The sequence below is a fragment of the Colletotrichum destructivum genome, chromosome 3 (genome assembly GCF_034447905.1).
Source record: "Colletotrichum destructivum chromosome 3, complete sequence".
NCBI lineage: Eukaryota > Fungi > Ascomycota > Sordariomycetes > Glomerellales > Glomerellaceae > Colletotrichum > Colletotrichum destructivum.
The window spans coordinates 1,265,679-1,289,056 of NC_085898.1; the positions used below are offsets into that span (position 1 = coordinate 1,265,679).

At 55.1% G+C, this 23,378-nt stretch overlaps 9 protein-coding genes across 9 annotated transcripts; 6 read left to right on the forward strand and 3 right to left on the reverse strand.

The window, feature by feature from the left end:
• Nucleotides 1-148: 148 nt before the first annotated feature.
• On the reverse strand, nucleotides 149-943 carry CDEST_04484 (Putative oryzine biosynthesis cluster protein J/Cupin-domain-containing oxidoreductase virC; the record flags this gene model as incomplete). The annotated part of the gene is made up of 1 exon (XM_062920643.1): nucleotides 149-943. One exon carries the CDS (start codon nucleotides 941-943, stop codon nucleotides 149-151), a length of 795 nt encoding a protein of 264 aa, XP_062776694.1.
• A 924-nt stretch (nucleotides 944-1,867) lies between these two features.
• CDEST_04485 (uncharacterized protein) lies at nucleotides 1,868-3,255 on the forward strand (the record flags this gene model as incomplete). Its single annotated transcript, XM_062920644.1, has 2 exons — nucleotides 1,868-3,054; nucleotides 3,123-3,255. 2 exons carry the CDS (start codon nucleotides 1,868-1,870, stop codon nucleotides 3,253-3,255), a joined length of 1,320 nt encoding a protein of 439 aa, XP_062776695.1.
• A 1,133-nt stretch (nucleotides 3,256-4,388) lies between these two features.
• On the reverse strand, nucleotides 4,389-6,990 carry CDEST_04486 (uncharacterized protein; the record flags this gene model as incomplete). Its single annotated transcript, XM_062920645.1, has 6 exons — nucleotides 4,389-4,586; nucleotides 4,676-5,275; nucleotides 5,391-5,928; nucleotides 6,057-6,417; nucleotides 6,522-6,675; nucleotides 6,883-6,990. 6 exons carry the CDS (start codon nucleotides 6,988-6,990, stop codon nucleotides 4,389-4,391), a joined length of 1,959 nt encoding a protein of 652 aa, XP_062776696.1.
• A 2,066-nt stretch (nucleotides 6,991-9,056) lies between these two features.
• Nucleotides 9,057-10,164, forward strand: CDEST_04487 (Putative rmlC-like cupin domain superfamily, rmlC-like jelly roll protein; the record flags this gene model as incomplete). Its single annotated transcript, XM_062920646.1, has 4 exons — nucleotides 9,057-9,253; nucleotides 9,382-9,507; nucleotides 9,648-9,929; nucleotides 10,116-10,164. 4 exons carry the CDS (start codon nucleotides 9,057-9,059, stop codon nucleotides 10,162-10,164), a joined length of 654 nt encoding a protein of 217 aa, XP_062776697.1.
• A 1,437-nt stretch (nucleotides 10,165-11,601) lies between these two features.
• On the forward strand, nucleotides 11,602-12,839 carry CDEST_04488 (Putative oryzine biosynthesis cluster protein J/Cupin-domain-containing oxidoreductase virC). The gene is made up of 3 exons (XM_062920647.1): nucleotides 11,602-12,000; nucleotides 12,125-12,250; nucleotides 12,445-12,839. Exons 1-3 carry the CDS (start codon nucleotides 11,893-11,895, stop codon nucleotides 12,802-12,804), a joined length of 594 nt encoding a protein of 197 aa, XP_062776698.1. The 5' UTR covers nucleotides 11,602-11,892; the 3' UTR covers nucleotides 12,805-12,839.
• A 1,913-nt stretch (nucleotides 12,840-14,752) lies between these two features.
• Nucleotides 14,753-16,071, forward strand: CDEST_04489 (Putative short-chain dehydrogenase/reductase SDR, NAD(P)-binding domain superfamily). The gene is made up of 2 exons (XM_062920648.1): nucleotides 14,753-15,752; nucleotides 15,813-16,071. The coding sequence occupies exons 1-2, from the start codon at nucleotides 14,845-14,847 to the stop codon at nucleotides 15,922-15,924; spliced, it is 1,020 nt and encodes a 339-aa protein (XP_062776699.1). The 5' UTR covers nucleotides 14,753-14,844; the 3' UTR covers nucleotides 15,925-16,071.
• A 1,021-nt stretch (nucleotides 16,072-17,092) lies between these two features.
• CDEST_04490 (Putative cutinase/acetylxylan esterase, jacalin-like lectin domain, alpha/Beta hydrolase) lies at nucleotides 17,093-18,473 on the forward strand (the record flags this gene model as incomplete). Its single annotated transcript, XM_062920649.1, has 3 exons — nucleotides 17,093-17,314; nucleotides 17,395-17,789; nucleotides 17,861-18,473. 3 exons carry the CDS (start codon nucleotides 17,093-17,095, stop codon nucleotides 18,471-18,473), a joined length of 1,230 nt encoding a protein of 409 aa, XP_062776700.1.
• Nucleotides 18,474-19,827: 1,354 nt separating this feature from the next.
• On the forward strand, nucleotides 19,828-21,042 carry CDEST_04491 (Putative short-chain dehydrogenase/reductase SDR, NAD(P)-binding domain superfamily; the record flags this gene model as incomplete). Its single annotated transcript, XM_062920650.1, has 6 exons — nucleotides 19,828-20,078; nucleotides 20,188-20,369; nucleotides 20,439-20,511; nucleotides 20,571-20,707; nucleotides 20,769-20,908; nucleotides 20,962-21,042. The coding sequence occupies 6 exons, from the start codon at nucleotides 19,828-19,830 to the stop codon at nucleotides 21,040-21,042; spliced, it is 864 nt and encodes a 287-aa protein (XP_062776701.1).
• A 704-nt stretch (nucleotides 21,043-21,746) lies between these two features.
• On the reverse strand, nucleotides 21,747-22,951 carry CDEST_04492 (Putative short-chain dehydrogenase/reductase SDR, NAD(P)-binding domain superfamily; the record flags this gene model as incomplete). Its single annotated transcript, XM_062920651.1, has 4 exons — nucleotides 21,747-22,003; nucleotides 22,122-22,407; nucleotides 22,544-22,791; nucleotides 22,915-22,951. The coding sequence occupies 4 exons, from the start codon at nucleotides 22,949-22,951 to the stop codon at nucleotides 21,747-21,749; spliced, it is 828 nt and encodes a 275-aa protein (XP_062776702.1).
• Nucleotides 22,952-23,378: the final 427 nt, after the last annotated feature.

The window sequence follows — 23,378 nt, forward strand, 5'->3', positions numbered from 1 at the left end:
GGAAGACCTCGGCACGAGCCAAAACCAGTCGTCAGGCCAAAACGAAAAAGAAAAAGGGAAAAGGAAAATCTATTTACATTTGAAAAGGTCATAAAATCTACTCGCTAAAAATTCGACAACACAGCGACGACATTCCCGTCCGCCCACTCTAGAATTCGCTATCGTAGTAATCACCAGAAGTCCCATTCACCTCAACGGCCACAGGCACGACGGGCTGCTTCTCAGAGATCTGGACCTCGACCTTGTCGTTCTCGGCCTTCTCGTGGCCGGGGAGCCCGGCGTAGTCCTTGCCCAGCTCGCCGAGGTAGCCCTCGACCTTGTCGCCGGCGACGTGGACGTCGTTGACATCGAGCAGGACGAAGAGCATGCGGGCGGCCAGCAGGCCGTTGCCGGTGACGTTGATCCAGCGGTGGGCGGTGGCGCGCTGGATCGCGATGTCGCCGCGCTGCATGATGCGCTCCTCGCCCGAGTCGAGAATCATCTTGAAGACGCCCTCGAGCACGATGGCGTAGTCGATGCTGTTGACGCGGTGCATGGGCGAGACGGCGCCGGGGCCGAAGTCGATCATGCGGCAGACGGAGCCGCCCTTGACGGTGATGCCGGGCTGTTCGGGGGGATGGTTAGGAGGGATGGTGGTGCTTGACAAAGATGCTTTGCTCGTTGGAGAGGGCAAACAAAAACTTACTTCGTTTTCGCGGGCGTACTTGACGTCCACATCGCCGTTGAGCTCCACGGGGACCTGGTTGGTCGAGTAGACAATGTTGGAGATGGCCGACTTGTCGCCCAGGTCGCGGTGGTGGTCGCCCACGTCGGTGGACAGGAAGATGGACTTGCCCTCGGCGTTGTGGCCGGTGATGTGGCGCACGACGCGGGGGAGCCCTTGGACGGGGTGTGATGTGCGGACGGAGCCGGAGGCCGGGTTGACAAGCTCGTCGACGGCCATGATTAGTGTAGAGAGAGAGTTCGTGTGTGTGTGTGTGTGTGTGTGTCTCTGTGTGTGTGTGTGTATGTGTGTGTAGAAGAGTTGTGCTGAAATCTGCTTGATGGCTGATGTAAACGAGGAAATTCCTATGTAATCCTGCTTGGACTTGTGATGTTTTGAATTGACATTGAACGAAAACCGCCGTCTAGAGACCCAGATATATATCTAAATCACGAGATTCCCACCTTCACTTCATTCGCTGTCATAACACCGGCTGCGGGTGTAAGGCAGATGATCCTGGGGTAACCAACGGATAACAAGAGGACGGGCTGACATGCATACAGACGGCCACTGGCGTTGGGGAACCAGATGGCGGAGTTTCTTCATATCCAACTCCATCCACCGTTCAAACCATTGCTCCAGACCAACGTTGGCGACACGTCCTGACGGTGACTCGGAACTGGGCATAAGACGGAGGAACACGGCGTAACCCAACAAAGCTTGATGGGCGGCCGAGACCTGTTCCGTTTGGGCGAACCACTACCCCCACACCGCGTCGCCTCCACCACGGAGAAGGATGCGGACCGGAGTTTCTAAGCCTACCGGGGCCGGAATCCTGTGCGTGTAAGCGCTGGACACCGGATGAACCCCGCACTCTTCGGCTGAACTTAGTTAATGCTGCAAGTGTGCAACTTCATCTGGTGGGGGTGTCTTAGTCACTTACAGCTGTTGAAGACGTCGCAAATTAGGATTTATATCATGATAGCTTCCCGCAAGAGAACCAAGAGACCAAGCTTACACTCATAGGCACATCTTCATTCCATACTACCTCACTCCAGCAACAACAATACAAATCTATCTTTACCACAAATTACTCGGCGAGAACAACATCGAGACTCAAGACTCAACTCGTCAATAATCAAAACCAGAGCCATGACTGACATCATGGCCATCCCTGCCGACGTGGAGTCGCCTCTGCGTCAGGTCAACCAGGAGATCCCATCCGCCGCCCAAAACGATGCCACCTTCTGGTGGAACGCCTTGTCCCAGCCGATGGCCACGCTCTTCCAGACCAACAACTACACCGAAGAACAACAATTGTACTACCTCCGCTGGTTCCGGCAGTGGATCATGCCGGCCCTAGGCCCCCAGCCCAACCCGGCCGACGGCAAGCCTCACTACGGCGCCTGGCTCACCCACGACGGCTCGCGCCTCGAGTACAGCCTCAACTGGAAGGAAAAGAAGCACGAGCAGACGATCCGCTTTACCATCGAGCCGGCCTCGCGCGAGGCCGGCACGCCCGCCGACCCCCTGAACCAGAAGGCGGCCAAGAAGCTCCTCACGGACATGGCCAAGGCGCTCGACGGCGTCGACCTCACGCGCTTCGACATCTTCCACGACGAGACCCGCGTGCCCGACGACGCCGCCGACGAGATTATCGCCAAGAACCCGCCCGGCGCGCCCCTGACCGGCACCTGGGTCGCCTTCGACCTCGAGCGCGGCGCCATCGTCGCCAAGGCCTACTTCCTGCCGCACCTCAAGGCCATCTGGAGCGGCATCCCCACAAAGACAATCGTCTTCGACGCCATCCGCCGGTGCAACGGGCCCCTCGGCTCCTATGACGCGCCCATCGCCGCCCTCGACGCCTACCTCGAGTCCTTCCCCGCCGCCGACGCGCCCCAGGTTGTGCTGTTGGCCAACGACTGTGTTGTCGACTCCCCGGCATCCCGGTCCAAGGTATACGTCCACCCGTCCGTCCCGGGCTCCCTCGCCGCCGCCAAGGACATGTTCAACCTCGGCGGCCGGCTCACCGGCCCCGCCACCGCCAAGGGTCTGGAGGCCATCAGCGACCTCTGGTGTCTCCTCTTCGGCCTGGACCGCGCGGACCCCGCGTCGGAGGAGAAGGTTGTCCTGCCCGACGGCCGCAAGTTCCTCTGCGTCTACGAGATGAGGCCGACGCAGGAGGGCCAGGAGAGCCAGGCCGGGCCCGACATCGAGGTGAAGCTGCACATCCCGGGATGGCGTCTCGACAAGACGGACGAGGAAGTCAACGGGCTGCTCGAGAAGTGGTTCTCCGACCACGGCCACGATGACCTCGCCGCGAGGTACCGGGCCGACTTGGCCTCCACGTTGTAAGCTGCACGCCTTTCTTCCTTCCAACGTGACATTTTTTGACTTTTGCTGACCTCGGGACCAACAGCCCCAAGCACAACCTCGGAGCGGACAGTGGAACTCACACCTGGATCTCGCTCACGTGGACGGAGAAGACCGGTCTGTACATGACCATGTACTACACCCCGAAGCTTCCCGAGTTCTACTTTGGCGGCAACTAGAGGAGCTTCTAAAGATCACATGGCCATTTCCCTTTATACTTAGACGTGCTCTTTCCGTGAGCGCAATCCATACACAGTAGTCTCCAGGTGGGCTAGTAAAGCAGCCCTGGAGAAATAGTTGCGAATTAGTCGCATCCGGTATCTAGCAATCAGCTACAGTATTTTTTATAGAGTTTCTTTATTCCATAAGCCGTAAATGCAGTGTTATTTCATGTCTGCGTAAACACTGTATACATACGCATTCCCTTTGGAGACAGCTATGTGCCTGTATGGGGTGCAGATAACGATGTACATAGACTGACAGCCACAGAATCTGTGCCTTCTTATTGTCCCCCTATGCCAAAGTATACGAGTCTAAAGTATGAACACAATTTATCTAGTCTCTCGACAAGGGGCATTGTAGGTCAGAGGGCTACTGCGACTAACCCACAAGTCACACATTTAGCAACTGTTACAATACTCTTTTTCATCACGAGATCCAAAGTGAACGATAAGCTTCTTGGCTTGAGAAACACCTTACTACTTTACTCTTAGACAGTCACGCAGGATGGTATTCAGTATCAGCTATATTTCCCGCGGCAGTGCTCCAGACGTAGCCATCTATTCAAATGTGATCTGAAGTACAATTCCAAATATCAACAGGGGGTTCAGGTTGTTTTCCCTAGCAACATCTTCAAGTTATATCATGAATAAAACTGGCTACCTGGCCCTTGAGTATTTTCGCTATTAACTCTTGTGCTTGCGGATAATGTTCACGATTTAACGTGCTCGAGTTGACCCAACCCAAAAAATGGTCAACTATGGACAGCAAAGAAAGACAGTCTACATATAAAAGAGCGTAAATATATGTAAATGGAAAGGAGATCATGTATTCATTGCTCTTGGAGCCAGCCGTCCAAATGCGCGTTTCCAATGCGCCCGAAACCCAAACAAGCAAAATCCCGCTCCCGGCCGAGTAATTCGAACTGTCCCTATTCTTGACACCTCTCCAAGGCTATCCGTCATGTTGTTTTGCATTCGTGTTCCACATTGGTGAGATTCAAAGTGTGACGTCTGTCCGCCCCCCCCCCCCCTCCCTTCACTGGGTTTTCTTACCGCTCGCTGAATAAAGTGTTGTTATGAAATTCTACGTCTTACTGAAGGAGACCCGCCACCTCACGTTCCAGTCCTAACCGCTGCAAACACATCTGCGCCAGCCCGTTGGACTTCTTGAGCCGTTGTAACGCTGAGGTGACGAGGGGGAGAAAAGTGCCGTAGGTGTCATCCAGCCCGGTCCGAGCCAGACAGAACCTGGCACTCAACAGGAGCGGGATGGGCGTGAGAGGATGCGTCTGCGGACCACACGTGTGAGCTTTCGTCCAGGAAAACATGAATGCATAGGAATAATCGAGGAACAAGGCCGGTGATGACGAGGGCTTACCCTGAAGTGATTGAGCTGGGCGAGCGTGGCCGTCAGCGCGTTCAGCTTATGCACCAACTCGAGCGAGCGCCGCTTATGTTCCAGAACCAAGGCGTCTGCCTCCTGCGCTCCCTGCTGTTGCTGTTGCTGTTGCTGCTGCTGCTGCTGCTGCTGCTGTTGTTGTCCCTGCACCTGAGACTGCGACTGCGACTCGGAGAACTGCGGCGTCGACTCCATCGTCTCGGAGAGCACGAAGACGACCATGTGGGCGATGAGGGCGACGAAGATGAGCACGGGGTCCGGCCTCTCGGACGCGAGCGAGACGTGCTTGGAGAGCAGCTTGATGTGCTGCGTCAGCAGCGCGTTCAGCGACTGGCTCGACTGGAAGTGGTGGCGGTAGTCATAGGTGACGTCCTGGTTGCGGTCGGCGTGCGGGAGGAAGTACTTGTGCTCCAGGGCGCGGCCGCAGATGGTGGCGATGACGATGGACTTGGTGAAGGGATACACGTTGTCCGGCGTCCGGTCCTCGTCGAGTCCGTTCATGACGTCCGAGAGGAAGCACATGGTGGCGGGCCGTCCGCTGAGGAAGTTGACCTCTGGCGCTGGCAGACGGGTGAGGATCTATAAGAGACAGTTAAACACCAGTTTCTTTTGTTCATTCTTGGGTGACCAGAGTATTAAGAAGCTCCAGGAGAGAGAGAGCGGCTAGAGAAAGGAGAAGAGTGAGTCTATATACCTGTCTCTCGTTGAAAGCCAGCGGCAACCCGTCAATGGCGCTGGTGAATCGGTCGACCGTATATGCGAGCCAGAAGGTACGCCGCATAGACTCGATGTTGACCCAGTCACTCTGGTCGTGCCATTGGCCGGAGTGTTCGAAACCAGGCCCGTCGACTTCGTAGAGCCTCATCATCTGCACGAGGCGGAACGCTCTCCCGGCGGACAGAATACCGCGCTGGTAGTTGCAGTCGGTGTTGGTCAGCTCGTAGATGACCAGCAGGATCCAGGCCTGGACCTGTTCGATGGACACGCAGCTCGGGTTGATGTGGTTGGCCTGGTTCTCGGCTTCGAGGGCGACGAGCAGCTGGCGGGCCTCGTTGTAGAGGCTGCGTCGTTCCAACTGGAACTGCGTCGAGAGCGAGGCGGCCAGCGTCCACATGGCGTACTGCAGGCATATCTGGGGCTTGGTCTTGTCTGGTCGTTTAGACCAGGACGAATAGCGAGACTCCTGCAGGATGGGTGCAAAGGGGTGAACCCGGTCGAAGTAGAGCTGGTCGCTGTGGGTGAGGGTGGTTAGTCGACTTGGCTTCCTCATTCTTTTACATTTCCTCTCCACCTCTTACTCATCGCGAGAATCACTGCGGACACAGCACGTCGGGCTTATCGGGTTCAGCCTACTACTTACAGATCGGCACAGGCCATGGAATTGGGATGGACACCAATCTCTTGTAGGATCTGTGATGGGCCCTGGGCCGGGCCGTCGGCCTGCTGGCTGTCGACGAGGAATCCCGAGAACATGAAGTTGGGTAGCAGGTTCTCCATGCCGATCTCATCGGGCGACCAGCAGGGCATGTCGCCGAACTGGCCCATTATGTCGGCGGCGGAGCCGATGGGGGTGAAGTCGATGCTGGGATAACAATCGCTGCCTACGTCTTCGCCGTCCTTTTCTGAGTTGGGCGCCTTCTCCGACGGCAGCTCGCCGTGATGCTGGTCCGCAGCCGCGGCCTGCTCTTCCCTCTGTTCCTTGAAGCGGTTTTGCAACTCCTCTGTTTTACTCCGTCGTCTTTGGTCAGTCAAGCCAGAACTTGATAGTCTCCCAAATGGAAGTCTGGGGCTAGGTTGTCCCTGCAGAGCATTGTCGGTTCCTTACCTATTTGCTTCTGGAGTGTCCTGAGGTGACCCTTCTTGGGCCCTCGAGGGGCGCAGGTGCTCCTCACGACACACTTGACACCGGCGTTGGCGCAGGCCACGCATTGCGGCGTTCCTCTATCGCAGCGGATCCGTTTCCGGCGACATTCTTCACACTAGAGTTTGCCAAGACAGTGTCAGAAAGTTGTTGCTCTTATGTCATGGTTTTTTTTCTACTTGTGGGGTTCTCGACAGCAAATATGTAGTATGTTTTATAATGTTGGGCGAAAGATGAGATGGGGCGAGATAAGCTGGAAGACAGAGAGAGAGAGAGAGGGAGAGAGAGTGAGATAGAAAAAAGAGAGAGAGGAGACCGGACTCACCGCATTGCCTGGTTGTTGCCGTAGCCGCTGACCCGACTTGAACGTGTCGTTGACGCCCTCATCCACGACCTGGCCGACGGCAAACCCACTTTCAAAAACGGTAGACATTTGTTTTGGAGATGACTGCCGAGAGTTCAGACAGTTCAGACAGACAGACAGACAGACAGATCGTCGATCGAAGGTCAGAAAAGGCTCTCTCTATTCACTCTGGATCACAAACATGGTGAGAGATCGGCGCCCCTCTCTTGGACGCTGGCCCGGTTCGCTACTTATGTCAGGGCACCCAAAGACAAATGGTAATCGCAACTCGGGTCAGGATTCCTTCTGCATGGTGAGACGCACGTCGCTCGGCAGTATATTGTTGTGACGAGCTAGGGGGTGTGAGGGGAGGAAGAAAGAATAATGCAGTATCGGGGCGGCCGGCCGGACGGGCGTGTGTGTGTATGAGTGTGTGTGTGTGTGTGTGTGTGTGATGGGCTTAGTATACGCCGGAATCTTCCAAATGCCCAAACTTAGGTTTTGAAGCCCCGAAAGGTCCCAGATGACTGCATACTGACTACGTCCCCGGGTACCCTAAAGATTACGAGCTCGAAGAAATGGCTGTCGAATGTAACCGCCCACTCAGGCAGGGCTCAAGCAAGGTTGAGGCTCCTTCGTCTCCATCTTACATTTCGCCACGTTACAGCGACGGGGCGGGTCACGTTGGGCTTAGTCCTGGAGGCTTGAGGAGTCAGGGTCCATTCAGGGTTGTCGTCCATCATCTCCAAAAAGGGGAAAGGGTTCTCTCTGCAGGGTCTCTTGGGCCGGCAGGCAGAGAGGTGCGTTTGCGTGGGGGGGACATGGGGGTTGATAGGGAGATGCTGTATCTGTGTCTGTGTGTGTGTATGTGTGCGTGTACGTATGTGGGTAGGTGGGTGGCTGGGCATGAGTAAGCGAGTAGTAGTAGTAGTAGGAGAGTAGAGAGTAAGTGAGTGAAGAAATGTGTGAGTGTAAGAGAGGCTCTCGCTATGATGATTCTGGGATGGGCGGATAACCCTTTCTTCGAGATGCAGGCGGCAGGCCGCCGCCAAGCTGCCCGGGGACGGGTCGGACGGTCGGGCATAGCCGCCCTAATCAACTGGTAATGCAGGACTAGGACACGCCATCTAAAGAACTTTGGTAAAATGGGGAAAGGTTAGATCGCTGACGGGGGCGGGCCGATGCTGGCGGGTAAGATACCCGGCGGCCCCCTTCTAGTCTCAAGCCGCTGGTCTCTCTCTTCCTCTCCCCTCTCCCTCTGCTCTTCGTCACCTTCACTTCCTTCCATCCCACCCCCCTGCATAGCATCTAGTCGATACTAGATGCAGATTGGTTCTTACGGTCTTAGAAAAGGTAAGCGGCAAGCCACAAGACGGACAGGCGTGGCTGGCATATAAGAAATACGGACAATCTTTTCCCGCGCTACCCCCTTCCCCCCTTCCCCCCCCCCCATTTCCTGGCTCGGGTTGTCTTGCACCGTGAGACGAGGTTCCCCAGCCAACCAAAGCGCTTCGTCATGCCCTGTCCTGAATTGGGTAAATGCCGAAGACGTGCGGGAAATGCACCCCGGGACGGCTGAAGCGAGCCACCGGCGTTCGGTCGGTCTCCACTCACCCCGGGACATTGGGTGAGAGTGGAGAGTAAGAGACAGAGAGACAGAGAGAGAGACAGAGAGAGAGAGAGAGAGAGAAAGAGAAAAAGAAAAAGAGGTGTGTGCAGTTGGGCACGAGACCAAAGACGAAATGGCCAAGCAGTCCAGGCATATCTCACTACAGGAAAACAAGAGGCCGACGGCCAAAGTCTAGAATCTTCAACGGCGCTGACGATGGGAGCCTCCGGTCCTGGCTGAAAGGATCATAAGAGGCGCCTGGTTGCCGAAATAATAAGTCCGGATCGAACCACGCATCGAACGTCTCTGACCATGGGCCTGTTCCTGGAGTTCAACACAGCCTCGCGCTGCAAAGTCGGCCGTGGGGAATAAAAGCGAAGGACAGCGATGGAGGTATGCCAGGCCCTCGAATCCTCAAGACAAGCCTCATCACACCAAACCATCATTGCTCCATACACAGTTGTCAGCCATTGATTCGGCCATTTAGATTCTTCCTGAGAGACGGTGTTTTTTTTTTTTTTTTTTTTTGCACTAATTCCATTCCAAGATGACGAGGGCATGGCAACTCTGGCTCTCGCCGCGCCCCCGGAAGCGCACCAACATCTCTACCCAGTCCTCCTTTGTCACGGCGGGAGACGCAGCGCGGTTCGACATTCTCACCGAAGATGATGGCCGCTGGGGCCTCAGAGAGACACACTTCATCAACAACCCGCTTGTTAAGGCTGGCAAGTCCGGTCCGCCGCTGTGAGTACTCCGTCCATGACGGGAGGCTGACGACGAAGGAGGAGGAATGGGGGTGGGGTGACAGAGCATATCTTTGGTGTGTGTAACCGTCCTTAAGCTGACAAGCCCTTGTTCTCGTGCCCTGTCAGACACATCCATTTGTTGCAGGATGAGTACTTCAAGGTCGAGCAGGGTGTCCTCGGAGCCATCACGGACGGCAAAGAGCATGCCATCACTAAAGACGACGGCGTCCTCTGCATCCGTGCCGGCACCAGGTGAGTAAACAAACGGCCCTCGCCCGTGGAGTCTTTCAGCGACGAGGGGGGGACGGAGGGAGGAGGGGGGTAGGAGACGGACCGGCGGGGGAACAGAGGAACGGAGAGAGGAGCGGAAGAACTCTGACCGTCGGGCACAGGCATCGGTTCTGGTCTCACGAGAGCGCCACCGAGTCGCTCGTCTTCCACGGCTGGGCGCACCCCCAGGACAGGGACCACATCCTCGACGAGAACTTTTTACGCAACCTCCAGGGCTACATGGCCGACTGCCACCGGGAGGGCCTGAAGCCGTCCGTCTTCCAGCTCGTGCTGTTCTCCTACGAGGCCTCGACGCTTGCGACGCCGCCCTTCTGGGTGCCCATCAGGCTCCTCACCGCGGTGAACCACGTCCTGGCGTACTGGATTGCGGCAGGCCTGTTAGGGTAAGCGAGGTTGCGAATCTTTCCATCTCTCTCTTTTCTTCCCTTGTCTTTCCCTTCCTTTCTCTCTCTCCCTCTCTCTCATTCTCTCTTTCTCCCTGGCTGCCTTCATCTCTGCGGCTGTTCCACATCCGCACCTGTGCCGCTGACATGCATCGTTGGGTTGAAAACTGACAGAAACCCGGGCAGTTACAAGGCGGCGTATCCTGAATACACCGTTCGACCGAGAAGCGACTAGCCTGGTTTGGCGTGGGGGGGGGAGAAACCTGTGGTTGTGGTTCACCGATTGCTTACCGGAATCGGCTCCGAGCGCGTCTTCGCTTCCTGTTGACCTATCAAACCCGATCTTCACTTCCATCATACCGTGGGGGGTTTGGGGAGAGTTGCGGCGGCAGAGGGTGGTGGTTGGGGGGCGTGTGTGTGTGTGTGTGTGTGTGTTCGAAACCGCCAAAGGTGTACACGAAGACCAGAAGAGGATATAGATGCTTTTTTGAACAACTTGGAGTTTTTCCTTTTTCCCAATTGCTCTGCTTGCCTTTGCATGGTTGCATGGTAAACTGAGGAGGCACCATGTTTCGAACCCCCCCCCCCCCCCTGGATGGCTTCGTCACCTTGAATTCTTGAATGGGGTGAGTCTTTTTACCCGGTCTGGTCTAGACCCCGTGACACTCGGCCAATAACCGTCGGTAAGCCTACTGTGCAGCTCGTATAATTCGCTAGGATGCGGGAAACGGTGTGGCTCATGTCGACGACCCCCCCCCCCCCTGTCCGTTGTCATGTACTGGTGTTCTGCTTCCTCCCCCCTCCCCCCCCTCCCCCCTCGAGTCCTCGCTCAGTCTTGTTGTGAAGTCGTGACTTGTTTGGCTTGTCAAGTGCCAGGCGACGCAACACCGAAGGAATGTCCTTTTGATCAAGTGTCGACCAAACGATTCTCTGAAGAAGCCCTGTTCTTCATCTCGCTTAGTTGGGCCGACCTGCGCTCGGTGTGCAGCCATGCCGTCTCGCGTCGATGTGTCTTGTGTGTCTGCGTCTGTCCGGTGTGCGCGGTTTATCACGTTGCGAGGACCTCGCATCTCGGATGTAGGTGTAGCGAACTAGCCTGCATGTTTGTTTGTCACAGGCCGGTCTGTATGTGTTCACAACATGGAAATGAGATAGAGAGAGAGAGAGAGAGAGAGAGAGAGAGAGAGAGAGGGACCTGGACATGTGACCAAGAAGATGGAACATGGGTTAATCGATGATACGGTTGATGCATATAGAGGGGGTATGTCTGGTAAAACGATATTTCGATACATGCATGGCTCCTCCTATATTCCAAGCATATTCACCAATCCCACTGTCACCTGACACTCTTCTATTGTTGTCCTAAAACAGAAATCAGTACGGTTACTCGAAAAGGATAACAGTCCACATAGCAGGGCAAACCGTTCACGAAACGCTGACTGCATTGAAATCACACACGGACAGTTTCTCCGGGATAGCCCTGATGACAGCCATGGGAGCCCCCCGGTTCCCCATCAGTGGATTCGACTCCTATAATCAGCCCAACTTGCGCACCCCCGTCTGGGGAAATGTCCCTTCGCTCGTAGGAGTTTTACTCCGAAGAACTTCTTCTGTAGTCTTTGCAGATACTCCTTTCGTCGAACCTGTCAAAAAAGGGCGTCGGTTGGAGTGCCATGATGGCTTCGCCCTTGGAGTGCTTGTGTCGTCGAACCGGCCGGCTGGGAAACAGGAGACATCGTGAGATTCCAAGTGCAGCCTCGGAGTTTTTCGCAGAGCGTTCACCCTGGGACTCTGGGCTTTAAAAGAAACAAACTCGATCCTCTGCTCTGGTTGAGAACAGCAAGCTCCTGCACTCCATCTTTTCCTCTGCCTACATCCGACCTCGAAATCCTTCCGTCTTCCACATCTTGTTTTATTTCTCCTCCGTGCGTCTCCGTCAAAGCCCGTACCGTAGACTATCAAAATGGCCAACAAGGTTGAGCTGTGCACCGACTTCCCGGCCCCGGGCCTCCGCAACCCGTTCCGTTACATCACCGGACACAACGGCAACGGCGATGCCGTCTTCTTGCAGGTAAGAGCTCGAGGGAGTGAGAGGAGAGGAGAGTAGGAGGGGGGAGAACCCCGGAATCTTATGTGGTCCCTTGCCGACCGCGGAGAGGATTAGTTTCATGATTGCTGACGTGCTGGCTGGTCAGACGGACCATGGCGACCACCGCGACATCATGGTGGGCGGTCTCGGAGCCCAAAACGTCTTTTACAGCAGCAGCGGCAACCCCATCGAGCTGACGGGAGACGTCGATCTCGAGTTCGCCAAGCAAAAGGTTAGTTTTGGGGTGCCTTTTGTTCCTATCCTATCCTATTCTGTCTTGTCCTATCCTATCATGTCCTGTCCTGTCCTGTCCTGTCCTGTCCTAATCTATTCTGCCCTGTCCTTGTCTTGTTTGATAGGCAAAAATCATCCGTAAACAAACTCGCCGGCTAATCTGTGCCCCTCGTCCGTTCTACCCCGTTGCAGCCGTCCCTCCACATCCCGCAGGGATGCGTTGTTCGCATGATTGACTTCACCCCCGGCGCCGCGTCCGGCATGCACCGCGCGCTGACGCTGGGCATTGCCACCGTCTGCGAGGGCGAGATCGAGCTCAGCCTGGGCAGCGGCGAGGCGCGCATCCTCCGGCCCGGCGACGTCTCCATCAACCGCGGCGCCATGCACAAGTGGCGCAACGTGTCCAACGAGAAGCCCGCGCGCATCCTGTTCGTCATGCTCGACGTCAAGCCCATCATCGTCAACGGCAAGGCCCTCGAGTTCGACGTCGGCGACCTGATGAAGGAGTACGCCGACTACGCCGAGGACGAGGGGCCCAACAAGAAGGAGTAGAGAGAGAGAGAAAGAGAGAGAGAGAGAGAGAGAGAGAGAGAGAGAGAGAGAGAGAGAGAGAGAGAGAGAGAGAGAGGAGGACGAGTTAGAGGAGGAGGAGGAGGAGGTGGAAGACGACGAGAATGACGGATAGTCTGATCCGTCGACCATTGGTCTCCTGCCCGCACACGCGTACATGTCTCTGGAGGTACCCTGCTTTGGGAATCTGTGTTTACATACAGTAATTATTAGTAGGCCTTAAGCGAGTCTAGACACTGCAATGCAACATTTCCCCCCCCCCATGTTAGTCGAAGCCCATAATAGGTCAAGCAACAAATCCCCCCCCCCCCCCCCCCACCACTCAGGCCACTACCACACCGCATCACGGTTCGTCGTCAAGGGTTCATTCAGTATTGATCAAGGGTCTCTCTCCATGGATCCTGAAGGGTCTCACGGAGTGCATAGAATGAACAACACTGCATGCGTCAAGCGCCCCGCAGACGGCCGGCAAGCAAAGCAAACACACTAAGAAACCAAAACATGTGCTTGGTCAGAGTAGCCTAACACATTTTGGCTCATGAACTAACCCCCAAGCTGACACAAGACTGCCGCTGCTGAGGCGGCGGATCTTGAAGCACGGGAGTATTGCTTTAAGGATATGGGGAATGGACCGGGGGGAGGGGGGAGGTGGGGAGACTTGGTGGAGGAGGAGGGAGGGAGGGACACGGGACGGTGAGCCGACCCCTCCCCCCCCCCGGACGCCCCTGTTTAGTACGCCAGTCCGTTTAGCTAGTCTCTATTAGGACGTTGATTCACACGTGGGAAAGGGGCGCGGCAGCTCACGCTGAGAAGAAGGAAAGGTGGCCATGCCATGCCATCATCCTGTTTGTGCTGCTGCATGTGCGTGCGTGCGTATGTGTGGCGTGTGTAGGTAGGCATGGGAGGCCTTTTCGCGTTGAATATGGCCATATGGACCGACAAATGTAATCTGCCAATGCATCCGTAACCTCTCTATGAAACTTGTCTATGCAGTGCAGTATATCAGAATATTGAAGGGTAAATCTAACATAAGAGAACTCAAACAGCTGCTCCATGTTTTACCCACAAAACACCCTGTCCAATCCATTGTAGCTGTGCTACTAACCAACCCCCGAATGAATATCCGGTTGGCCCAGGTCCTCTTCTCCCTATCACTGGAACGCCCTGATATGATTGCTAGACCCCTTTTTTCCCGCCCTTTCGCGCCCTGTTCACGGTTTCACCCCCCTCAATCGCTTGCAAAGGGCGGACGGGCGTGTCGCAAACTAACACACATGCAGCTACTTTACACCGGATTCTGCCTTGTATTTGTCCGTTCTGGCTACTGGTTACTGACTCCCGGCGTCTTGTGATCGGGGAATGGGCGGGGATGGGCCGGGGGAGAGTGACAGGCAACGCGGCACAGTCGGCCTGCTGCCTGTGGCGGCGGGATTGGTGTGTGACTGTCTCTCTCTCTGCGATTATTGCCCACAAACGGGCAATGCTCTGAAGTCATATGATTGGTCCGCCTGATCCGTAAGAGTCAACATACGGGGACGGCTCAACGTGCGGGAACAGGCGGGAGGATTGTTTGTTGCTCGCATTTGGGGAGGGCTTGAGCTGCCCGGCCAGGCTGTCAGCGTGCGTGTCAAACTTGTCAACATGTCGAACTTGTCAGACCAGGCTGCGAACGCGCCACCTTGGCGTGGTTGGTCCAGGTGATGGGCATCGTTGGGTTTGTCAAGGGTCTCACCATCCTTCCATTCAGTTCTGGCCATTGTTCTCTCGTCGTTGAGAAGCACGAAAGAGGCTCGGACTTGAGAATGGCATATCAACACCGGTGTCCAACCACCACCACCACCACCACCAAAAACACTACCGCCGCCGCCGCCGCCGCCGCCACCGTCGATTTAAACCCAAGTTTATAAACCCATCTGCATTCCCCGTTGCCGCCGTTTCTCCCAGTCCACCTTGTTATATTCATCCCAGCTCATAACCCACCTACCTACCTATCCATCCCACCTTATCCACACAAAAGCTACCATGTCGTCGGGTCTCCAAGCCGGCGCTTCCTCCGAGGCCACCTTCAAGGGTTTCCTCTCCCGGCAGCGCACGGCGCCCAAGCCCTTGCCCGCCGGCCTCCGCCTCACGGACCAGACCGCCGTCGTCACGGGGAGCAATGTGGGCATCGGCCTCGCGGCGTCCCGCCAGCTGCTGGACCTCGGCCTCTCCCACCTGGTCATGGGCGTCCGCTCCCAGGCCAAGGGCGACGCCGCCGCCGCCCAGCTGCGCAAGGACTTCCCCGGCGCCCAGGTCTCCGTCTGGATCCTCGACATGGAGTCGTACGACTCCATCCGCGCCTTCGTCGAGCGCTGCGCCTCGCTGCCGCGCCTCGACATCACCATCCTCAACGCCGGCCTGATGGCCGCCACCTACGGCGTCGCCAAGGGCACGGGGCACGAGCTCACCATGCAGGTCGACTACCTCTCCACCGTCTATCTCACCCTGCTGCTCATCCCCGTCCTCAAGTCCAAGAAGGTCGCCGGCGGCTCCTCCGCGCGGCCGCCGGTGCTCAGCATCGTCGGGTCCGACATGGCTTACACGGCGTCCCTGAAGACGACGGACCCCGTCCTGCCGCAGTTCGACGACGCCAAGGCCTACGGCCAGATCCCGTCCTACTCCAACGCGAAGCTGCTGCTCATGTTCTTCGTCGCCAAGCTCGCCGAGCTCGTCGACCCCAGCGACGTCCTCATCAACCTGTCCAACCCGGGCATGACCAAGGGCACTGCCCTGGGCCACGACAGCCCGGCCCTCGTCCGGAAGATCTTTGGCGTCGCCCAGTACTTCCTGGCACGGCCGGCCGAGGTCGGCGCCTCCGTCTACCTCGACGCGGCCTTGGCCAAGGGCGCCGAGAGCCACGGGAGCTTTGTCAGTGACTGGCAAATTAAGCCGTGAGTGCAATCGTGATTTCCGTGATTCTTCTTCAACATGCAATGCTGACGGCCCGTCAGGTTCCCGCCGATCTGGTACACGGAAGAAGGCCGCAAGATTGAGGCCAGACTGATGGATGAGACCATGAAGGAGTTGAAGCCCGTGGGCGCCTCGCTTCCCCAGAAGGCATAGATTAGATAGAGGAGCATGGAGGGAGTCAGGGACGTATAATTATCCATGTAATTGGCTGCTGGTTTTTGATTGTCGAGTTTGATGGTGTTATAAGTCTGGGTGTCACTACATATTGTCGTGGTTTGGTTTCACAGCGTCTATAGATTTGGAGTTTGATATCGTAACACGAATATCTGTCATCTTTATGTTTGGGAGCCCTCTCATTCAGTGTCGGAAGCATGCAGAGGAGAGATATTTTTGGATAGATCTGGCCACCCGAAAGTAGGCTTTTTCCATGAATGTTTGATCCATGAAGGACCGCGGAAGCCGACTGTTGCTAGGATTTCCCGGCCGCACACACAACAGGTAATACACGTCAGTTGACCTGCAACCTTTCACGAATAGTAGATTTTCTATTCTTTTCTCTTTCCCCTTCATAGGTAGCGTTATGCTTAGCCTGGGCCCGCACCGCAACCCGAGCTCCCCGCATGCCGAAAGGATGAGCGACATTCGCATGAATCGGATACCCGCGGGACGAGCCACTCCGAGGGCATCGTATCCAGACCGAAATGCTGCTGCTCCATCCATAAGGGCAGCCCGACCGACAAGACCCTCGCAGAGAAGTATGCCTATACTAAGGCCTTGCAGGTAGGTACATTGCTCATTTACTCATTAGACTAGCTTTCTTAGACTCTTACCAACACTGCCGCACTTCCGTGCTTCTCTCTCTCTCTGCGTCTGCCTGTAGCATATATCTAATAGAGAACCTGCTGTCGTACCCTGCTGGAAAGGAATCATTGTATCCACATACTATTACCTATGTTGCAAATAGGAATGTTCCAGTCTCCTAACCGATCCCGTTAGTTATTTCAAGGTTTGATCACAATAGCCGTCAAATGAATTGAGCATGAACATCTTAACAAATGTAAGAAGATCACCTGGTAGTGCAGCGACTCAGCCTGCTAGTTGGGGCCAACAAATGTCCAGCATCGAACCCTTTGAAATATAGCATTCTGCTATATACCCTTAGAGAACGTGTATTAATCCATACAAATAACAGTCTAGTGTCCTTCTAGAAATAACTCTCAAGCATTTATGGTTGGATATCAAGTTTCGGTTTCCTGAACAGTTTTATAAAATGATGATCCTATCCACTTGCTGAAAGGACGCTCAATAACTCTCAGTAATCATGAAGTTCTTCATTGTTGTGGTGCTGGTCTTGCAGTGTGCGCTCGCACTCGGCCTCCCGGCAGTAATAGTACCTAAAAGCAACCATGGCGAAAGAGACCGGCACACCCACTCTCTACAAGTCAGACGGAACCCGGTCTTAGTCGAGAACGAGGCCCTAGATGGCAAGTGCAAGAAAATCATGTTTTTTTACCTACGCGGAAGCACACAGGAGCCTAACATGGTACGTAATACGTCCTTGATGCTTCTATTATCCCTGACATGTGCAACCGAGCTGATGAAGATTTCATCCATCCGCAACAGGGCAAACAGCCTGGGCCTCAACTTGCCGAGTATCTCCGCCAGACTCTGACAGCAGAGAGGATTGCAGTGCAAGGGATAGAATACGCAGCGAGTCTCCTGGACAATGCCTGCGTCAACAACCAGCTATGCCGGCCGAGGGAGGTCACGACTGCGGAAAGGCAAATCCGACAATACATGGACAAGTGCCCCGAGGCCGTCGTCCTAGCGGCTGGTTATAGTCAGGGCGCCGCAATGCTGTCGAGTGTCATATCGAACCGACTTGAGCAGAAATACAAGGACAGGATCACTGCCGTCGTCACCTTTGGCAATACGATGCAAGTCTACAACAAGAACACGATACCAAACTTTCCACCCGACTTGGTGCAGATGTTCTGCAACAAGCTCGACCCGGTCTGGTGAGTCCCCCCCCCTCCCTGACGTTTCTATCTGGAAAATGTACATCGATGCTAACATCAAATGCTTGAAGCCGAGTTGGTGTACCGCTCGGAGCGGCGTTGCCTGGGCATTTAGACTACCGAAAGTCGGCGAAGCCCGCGGCCGAATTCCTCATCAAGAAGCTAGCAGCTGCCAAGAGGTGGCCCTCAGTACCTGTCATCGCGGACATCGATCGGTCAAAGTTCGCATCCATGGGCCTTACTTTCCGAAACATCTTCCGCGGAGCACCCAAAGGCACCTCGGAGGCGTTCAACGACGCCGAGAAGCTCGGCTCGCTGACAGAACCCAGGCTGGTCAACGTCTACGGCAGAGGCGGCGCGCGGGTGGACTTCCTAGGCGTGGCGGTGGACGGCGTGGCCGACGTGTTGGAGCACGGCGGCAAGGGCGGCGACTACAAGGAGATGCGGCTTGACGAGGGCGAGTTCTGGACAAAGGCCGAGGTGTGCAACGGCCAGAAGAAGGGCAAGGACCGCATCGGATACTTCCGAGCTGAAAGCAGCAAGGGAAAGAATATGGAGGTTGGGAAGAGAACAAACCAATGCCAGAAGTATGTGGCAGAGAAGGGCGGGTACTTTGTAGGCTTATACGGAGAGGCTGGCAGCGAGATCGACTCGCTCGGCTTGATTGAGCATGTTGGCAGCTAACAATGTAAGAGATACAGGTCCCTGGGAGCAACAATAATATTATTCTGCGACGTGGTAATGAGGCAATTGATTAAGACGGCGAAAGGGGAGGGGGGGCTCTATATTGGCCTCTCATCGTAGGTCTTGCGGAGGCAAACTGCGAAAGTGGCCCGGAGTTACCTAACTCCTGGCACCACGAACATCACACACCCACTGGTCATACAAAACAGCCACGTGGCTATGTAAGCCCCTTGACCTCGGAGTATTTTCTACTAAGCAAAGCTACCAAAGGGCGTAGTAAGGCTTGCAGGCTTGGAGTCAGTGTCCGCATATCGGGCTGCCTCTACCAAGCTAGCTGAGGGCGCCGGGCAGGTTTGTACGCCACAGTCAGTATCTGAACATTGGCATAACGACCTATGTGAGGCTAACAAAGGGCGCAGTGGACTTGTATAGTGTTTGCCAGTGCCCAGCATGATTGGCTGCCTCTGCGTTTCCATCTCTTCTCTCAGCCAGAGCCGCAAACTGTAACAGAGTCTCCGGTATCCACACCGTGGCTTACAATAGCCAGAGCTGTACAGTCCTATTAGGCTTGATGAAGAACGAGATGACGAAACTAACAAAGGGCGTGGTGCGCACTTGTAGACCCAGCCACTGCCCGGTTACCAGGCCACCTCCACGTATCTACATTTTCAGAGCTTTACATTGGTGACTGTACCGCATCGATTCTCACATTTAGCGCCATAATCCAACTTCGACTTGGCCGCATGATTGTGTGGAACCAATATTGATATGAGACGTTGAATTTAACAAAGGGCGCGTGAAAGAAGCTGAAGCTATACTAGGGCGTAGGATGAATGTTGGGGACCTCGGCCGCCTTACAGGGCGGGACCCAACTTGATGAAATTGTCAAAAGCCATGCGGTAGATGTCAAAGTGACCATAGGGCGGTACAGATGCTGATATTCTCATGGCTTGTTAGATAGGTTTTGAAGCTCTGATAGGGCGTGTGAGAGAGAGAGAGAGAGAGAGAGAGAGACAGAGAGAGAGAGAGAGAGAGATCGAAGTCCTTGAAGGGCGTTGGACAAACTCGTAACCCGTGTTTTCATGTTGGGCTACACCTACGACATACCTAGCTCTCTTCCTTCAAACTGAGTTGATGGCGAGTATAGATAGCCTCATTCCAGCGCCTTAGCCAGGAGTTTGGGACCAGGACAAGCTTCCAAGACATTGAACAAGCAGAAATCAGTAAAGTCATCCGAAAGATTACATCTTACCTCTTCAATAGTCAAGAATCCATAACCAGCCATGCTCCAACAACAGAAGTTCGCGCTCGTCACTGGGTAAGTGGTCAAACTCTCCACTGCAAGATTTCTCGAATGAATCTACATACTGATGACCTGCGCAGATGTGGCCGCGGTGGCATCGGCGAAGCCCTCGTGACCGAATACACCCGCCGTGGCGTCCACGCCATCGCGACTGTGCTCCCCCACGAGGCGAGCGACCACCTCTCGGACGCCGGCATCACCTTCTTCCCCCTCGATGTCACTAACGAGCAGTCCATCATTGACCTGAAGGCAGCGTTGCAGAAACTCACGTCGGGGAACCTCGACATCCTCGTCAACTGCGCGTAGGTGCCGCATACATGACATCGCCTTATGCAATAAACATGCCCTTCCCCCTTCTCCTACATCTCAACCACCGAGAATAGATCACTGACACGAGATGATGATAACCAGTGGCATTGCATACACGATGACGGCCATCGACACCGACGTCGGGGCCGTGCAGCGCATGTTCGACATCAACCTGTTTGGCCCCATGCGCATGGTGCACCACTTACACGAGATGATCATCCAGGCCAAGGGCACCATCGTCAACATCGGTTCGATTGGCGGCATCATCCCCTTCATGTATGGCTGTAAGTAGTCGACCTCTCACGTCCCCTGCTCGAAGACCAAGCAGGCATGGAGTCTAACCCAAAACAAAGCATCATACAACGCGAGCAAGGCTGGACTCCATCACTGGGGCAACACGCTCCGCGTCGAAATGGCCCCGTTTGGGTGAGTTCTCATTGCCCCCCCCCCAAGTAGTTGTGTCTGACGTGAAACACGAAAATCAGCGTCAAGGTCATCACGGTCATCTCGGGAGAAGTGAGCACCAACATTCTCAAGAACGATGCCCACAGGAAGCTGCCGGAGGGGTCCTACTACTCCGTTCTCTCCGAGAACTTCCAGCGGCACGTCCTGCGGACCCCGGGTGAGTGCAGCCCACGATGTCCTCTCGGTCTCCATATGCCCTGCTAACACCAAATCTCCAGAGGGTGCCACCGACCGCTTCGACTACGCCACCAACGTCGTGGCGCAGAGCCTGAAGTCGTCCCCCCCGTCGTGGTTCTGGTACGGGAGCTTTACGGGCGTGACCCGTTTCCTCGACATGTTCTGCTGGCGTACGGTTTGGGTATGAACTGACTGGAATCCGACACAAGCGTGACTAGGCTGACTGTATATCAGGACACTTTGATGTGGAACATGTTTAGCCTGGACAAGTTGAAGCAGGCCCATTCCACTCTCGCGAAGCAGCTTGCTTATTAGAGGGGACCTGTTCATTTGCTTGAGTTACTGGTAGCGGCGTTCTGATGGACTTTTTGCGTGGTGTTTATGATACAGAATGAAAGCATAGATAATAGAAGCTATTTCCACGGTATTCGCTCAGTCGCGTACATGGAAATGAGAAAAGATTCCCCAAAGAATTGAGATGGACAACATGGGAGAGCTGAAGCTGTGTATGTGTGGGGAGGGACGATAGAGCAGTACAAACAGATGAATATAGACATTAAGCAATGTACAAACTGTCCCATCCTCGACCAAAATTTAAACCCATGGAGACCAATTCTTTTCGGCGAGATTTTCCAAAAAAAAAAGCCCGTGTAAGAGTGATTCTTATGGAACCCATGCGAACTGCCTGGGAGAGGCCTGGTTCGCATGAAGCAGACCTACAAAAGGCATTTAGTGTTATGTGTAGCCTACATCATAATTACTCGTTGTGATTCATTTGTTACGAATTGTCGTAACTTTATCCTCCACATCTCCTTGCAATTGAGGTTTATTTCCACACCATTGAAATCACAACAATAGGGTTACAAAGATGAAGTCGATCTTGGGCAACGTAAAATCATTGTGATGTTTATTCATGCATTCTCAGTCTGCGCACCTAAAGTAGCAGGTTCCCAAATCGAAAAAATGTCCTCAACTCCATTCAAAAACAAAACAGCATCTCAGACCCCATCTCCCCCGATCTATCGATTCGCACCCAATGTGGTGCCGCCGTCGACAATGAGCCCGCATCCGGTGATGTAGCTGGATCGTGGGCTGCACAGGTAGACGACGGTGTCTGCCACCTCCTCCGGGAAGGCGATGCGGCCCATGGGCACCGCTCCCTTGATCAGGTCCCCGAGCCCTTCGACGCCGTCGATTGCTTTGCGCACCATGGGCGTGTCCACCCACGAAGGGCACACGCAGTTGACCCTGATCCCGTAGGCGGCGTTGTCGAGAGCTGGTAGAGCGCTCTGTGTCAGCGGCGCAGGGGCACCCGTGAAGATGACAGAAGTAGAAGAGCGCGGAAAAACGCATGATGGAATGGTGAGATGTAGTAAAATATGGTTGGTACATACCACTATTTTTGGTCAAGCCGAGTGCTGCATGCTTGGAGGTGGTATATGCCAGGACGCCCGCCGTGGCAACCATGGAAGTAGCCGAGCCAAGGTTCACGATGGCGCCACGAGTCGTGCCTCGGTCCGGCTTCACGTCGGACGGGAGAACGGACATGGGCTTCTGGGCCCTCATGGCGATGGACGCTTCCCTGGTGACCAGAAAGAGTCCGGTGGTGTTGACGTTGAGGAAGCGCTGGAACTCGGACAACGAGAGGCCAGCGATATCGGTGGCCTCCTGGGCACCAATCTGCATGTGAGAAACAGGTAAGCGAGGTTCAGGCTCAGGAAGCCATCGAATGGAAGAGGGTGAGAGCGAGGGGGAGGGGGACATGGGTCTGATAATCTCTCGATACCACATGGGGGAAGGCTGGGTTCTAACTTACGCCGGCACAGTTGACGCAATAGTCGATGCGGCCCATCCTGCTGCTCGCCTCGGCAAAGAGCGCGACGACGGACTCTTCGCTGGTGATGTCGACCTGGAAAGAAAACCCGTTGAACTGCGCGTTGGTGGCGGCGGACTCACACTCTTCGGCCGCGTCGCGGGCCGTGTCGACCATCAGGTCGGCGACCATGACGGCGGAGGCGCCCTCCCTGGCGAGCAGCACGGCGCAAGCCCTGCCGATGCCGCTTCCTACGGAGAAAGAGGGGGGGTCACTATCAGTAGTCGAGAACACGTCACGGGTCTTGAGAATCGGGCAAATGGGGGAGTTTTCTTTTGGGGAATCTGTTCCGGGGAACCAGTGGGCTCACTCACCTCCGCCAACAACGAGAGCATTTCCAGTGATTTGCATGGTTGGTGCCTTGTTTTGCTGGGGTGGTTTGGATATGGTAGGTTATTTGATTGATGAGTACAGTGGCTTACACAACGGAAGGGATCGTCGTAGAAGCAGTGAATGGATTCATTTTATGAACTGTTTGATGCGTCTTTCCAGTCGTCGTGAGCATTTCCTCAGGGCGGACCGTCATCAGTCAAGGGCGTGGTCTTCAGGCTACAGATTACAGATTACAGACTACAGGCTACGGACTACAGGTTACAGATATGTCGACCATGACATAACACGTCTATCTCGAGATGGATCTCACTGAATGGCTGCCGACTGGCTGCCAACTTGTCCCCACCAACGTCCTTCTTGTAAGCTTCCAGGCATGTGTCAAGGCTATGTCAGGGAGGCGTGAGAGGGTTTCCCAATGAGCTGCGGCCCTATGGTAGCGGGTTAT

Bases quoted from the DNA above. Each gene is read 5' to 3' on its own strand.
- CDEST_04488 (XM_062920647.1), top strand. From the start codon at position 11,893: ATGGCCAACAAGGTTGAGCTGTGCACCGACTTCCCGGCCCCGGGCCTC. The intron at 12,001-12,124 runs GTAAGAGCTCGA...CTGGCTGGTCAG, and splicing joins GCGATGCCGTCTTCTTGCAG to ACGGACCATGGCGACCACCG. The intron at 12,251-12,444 runs GTTAGTTTTGGG...ACCCCGTTGCAG, and splicing joins TCGAGTTCGCCAAGCAAAAG to CCGTCCCTCCACATCCCGCA.
- CDEST_04489 (XM_062920648.1), top strand. From the start codon at position 14,845: ATGTCGTCGGGTCTCCAAGCCGGCGCTTCCTCCGAGGCCACCTTCAAG. The intron at 15,753-15,812 runs GTGAGTGCAATC...ACGGCCCGTCAG, and splicing joins AGTGACTGGCAAATTAAGCC to GTTCCCGCCGATCTGGTACA.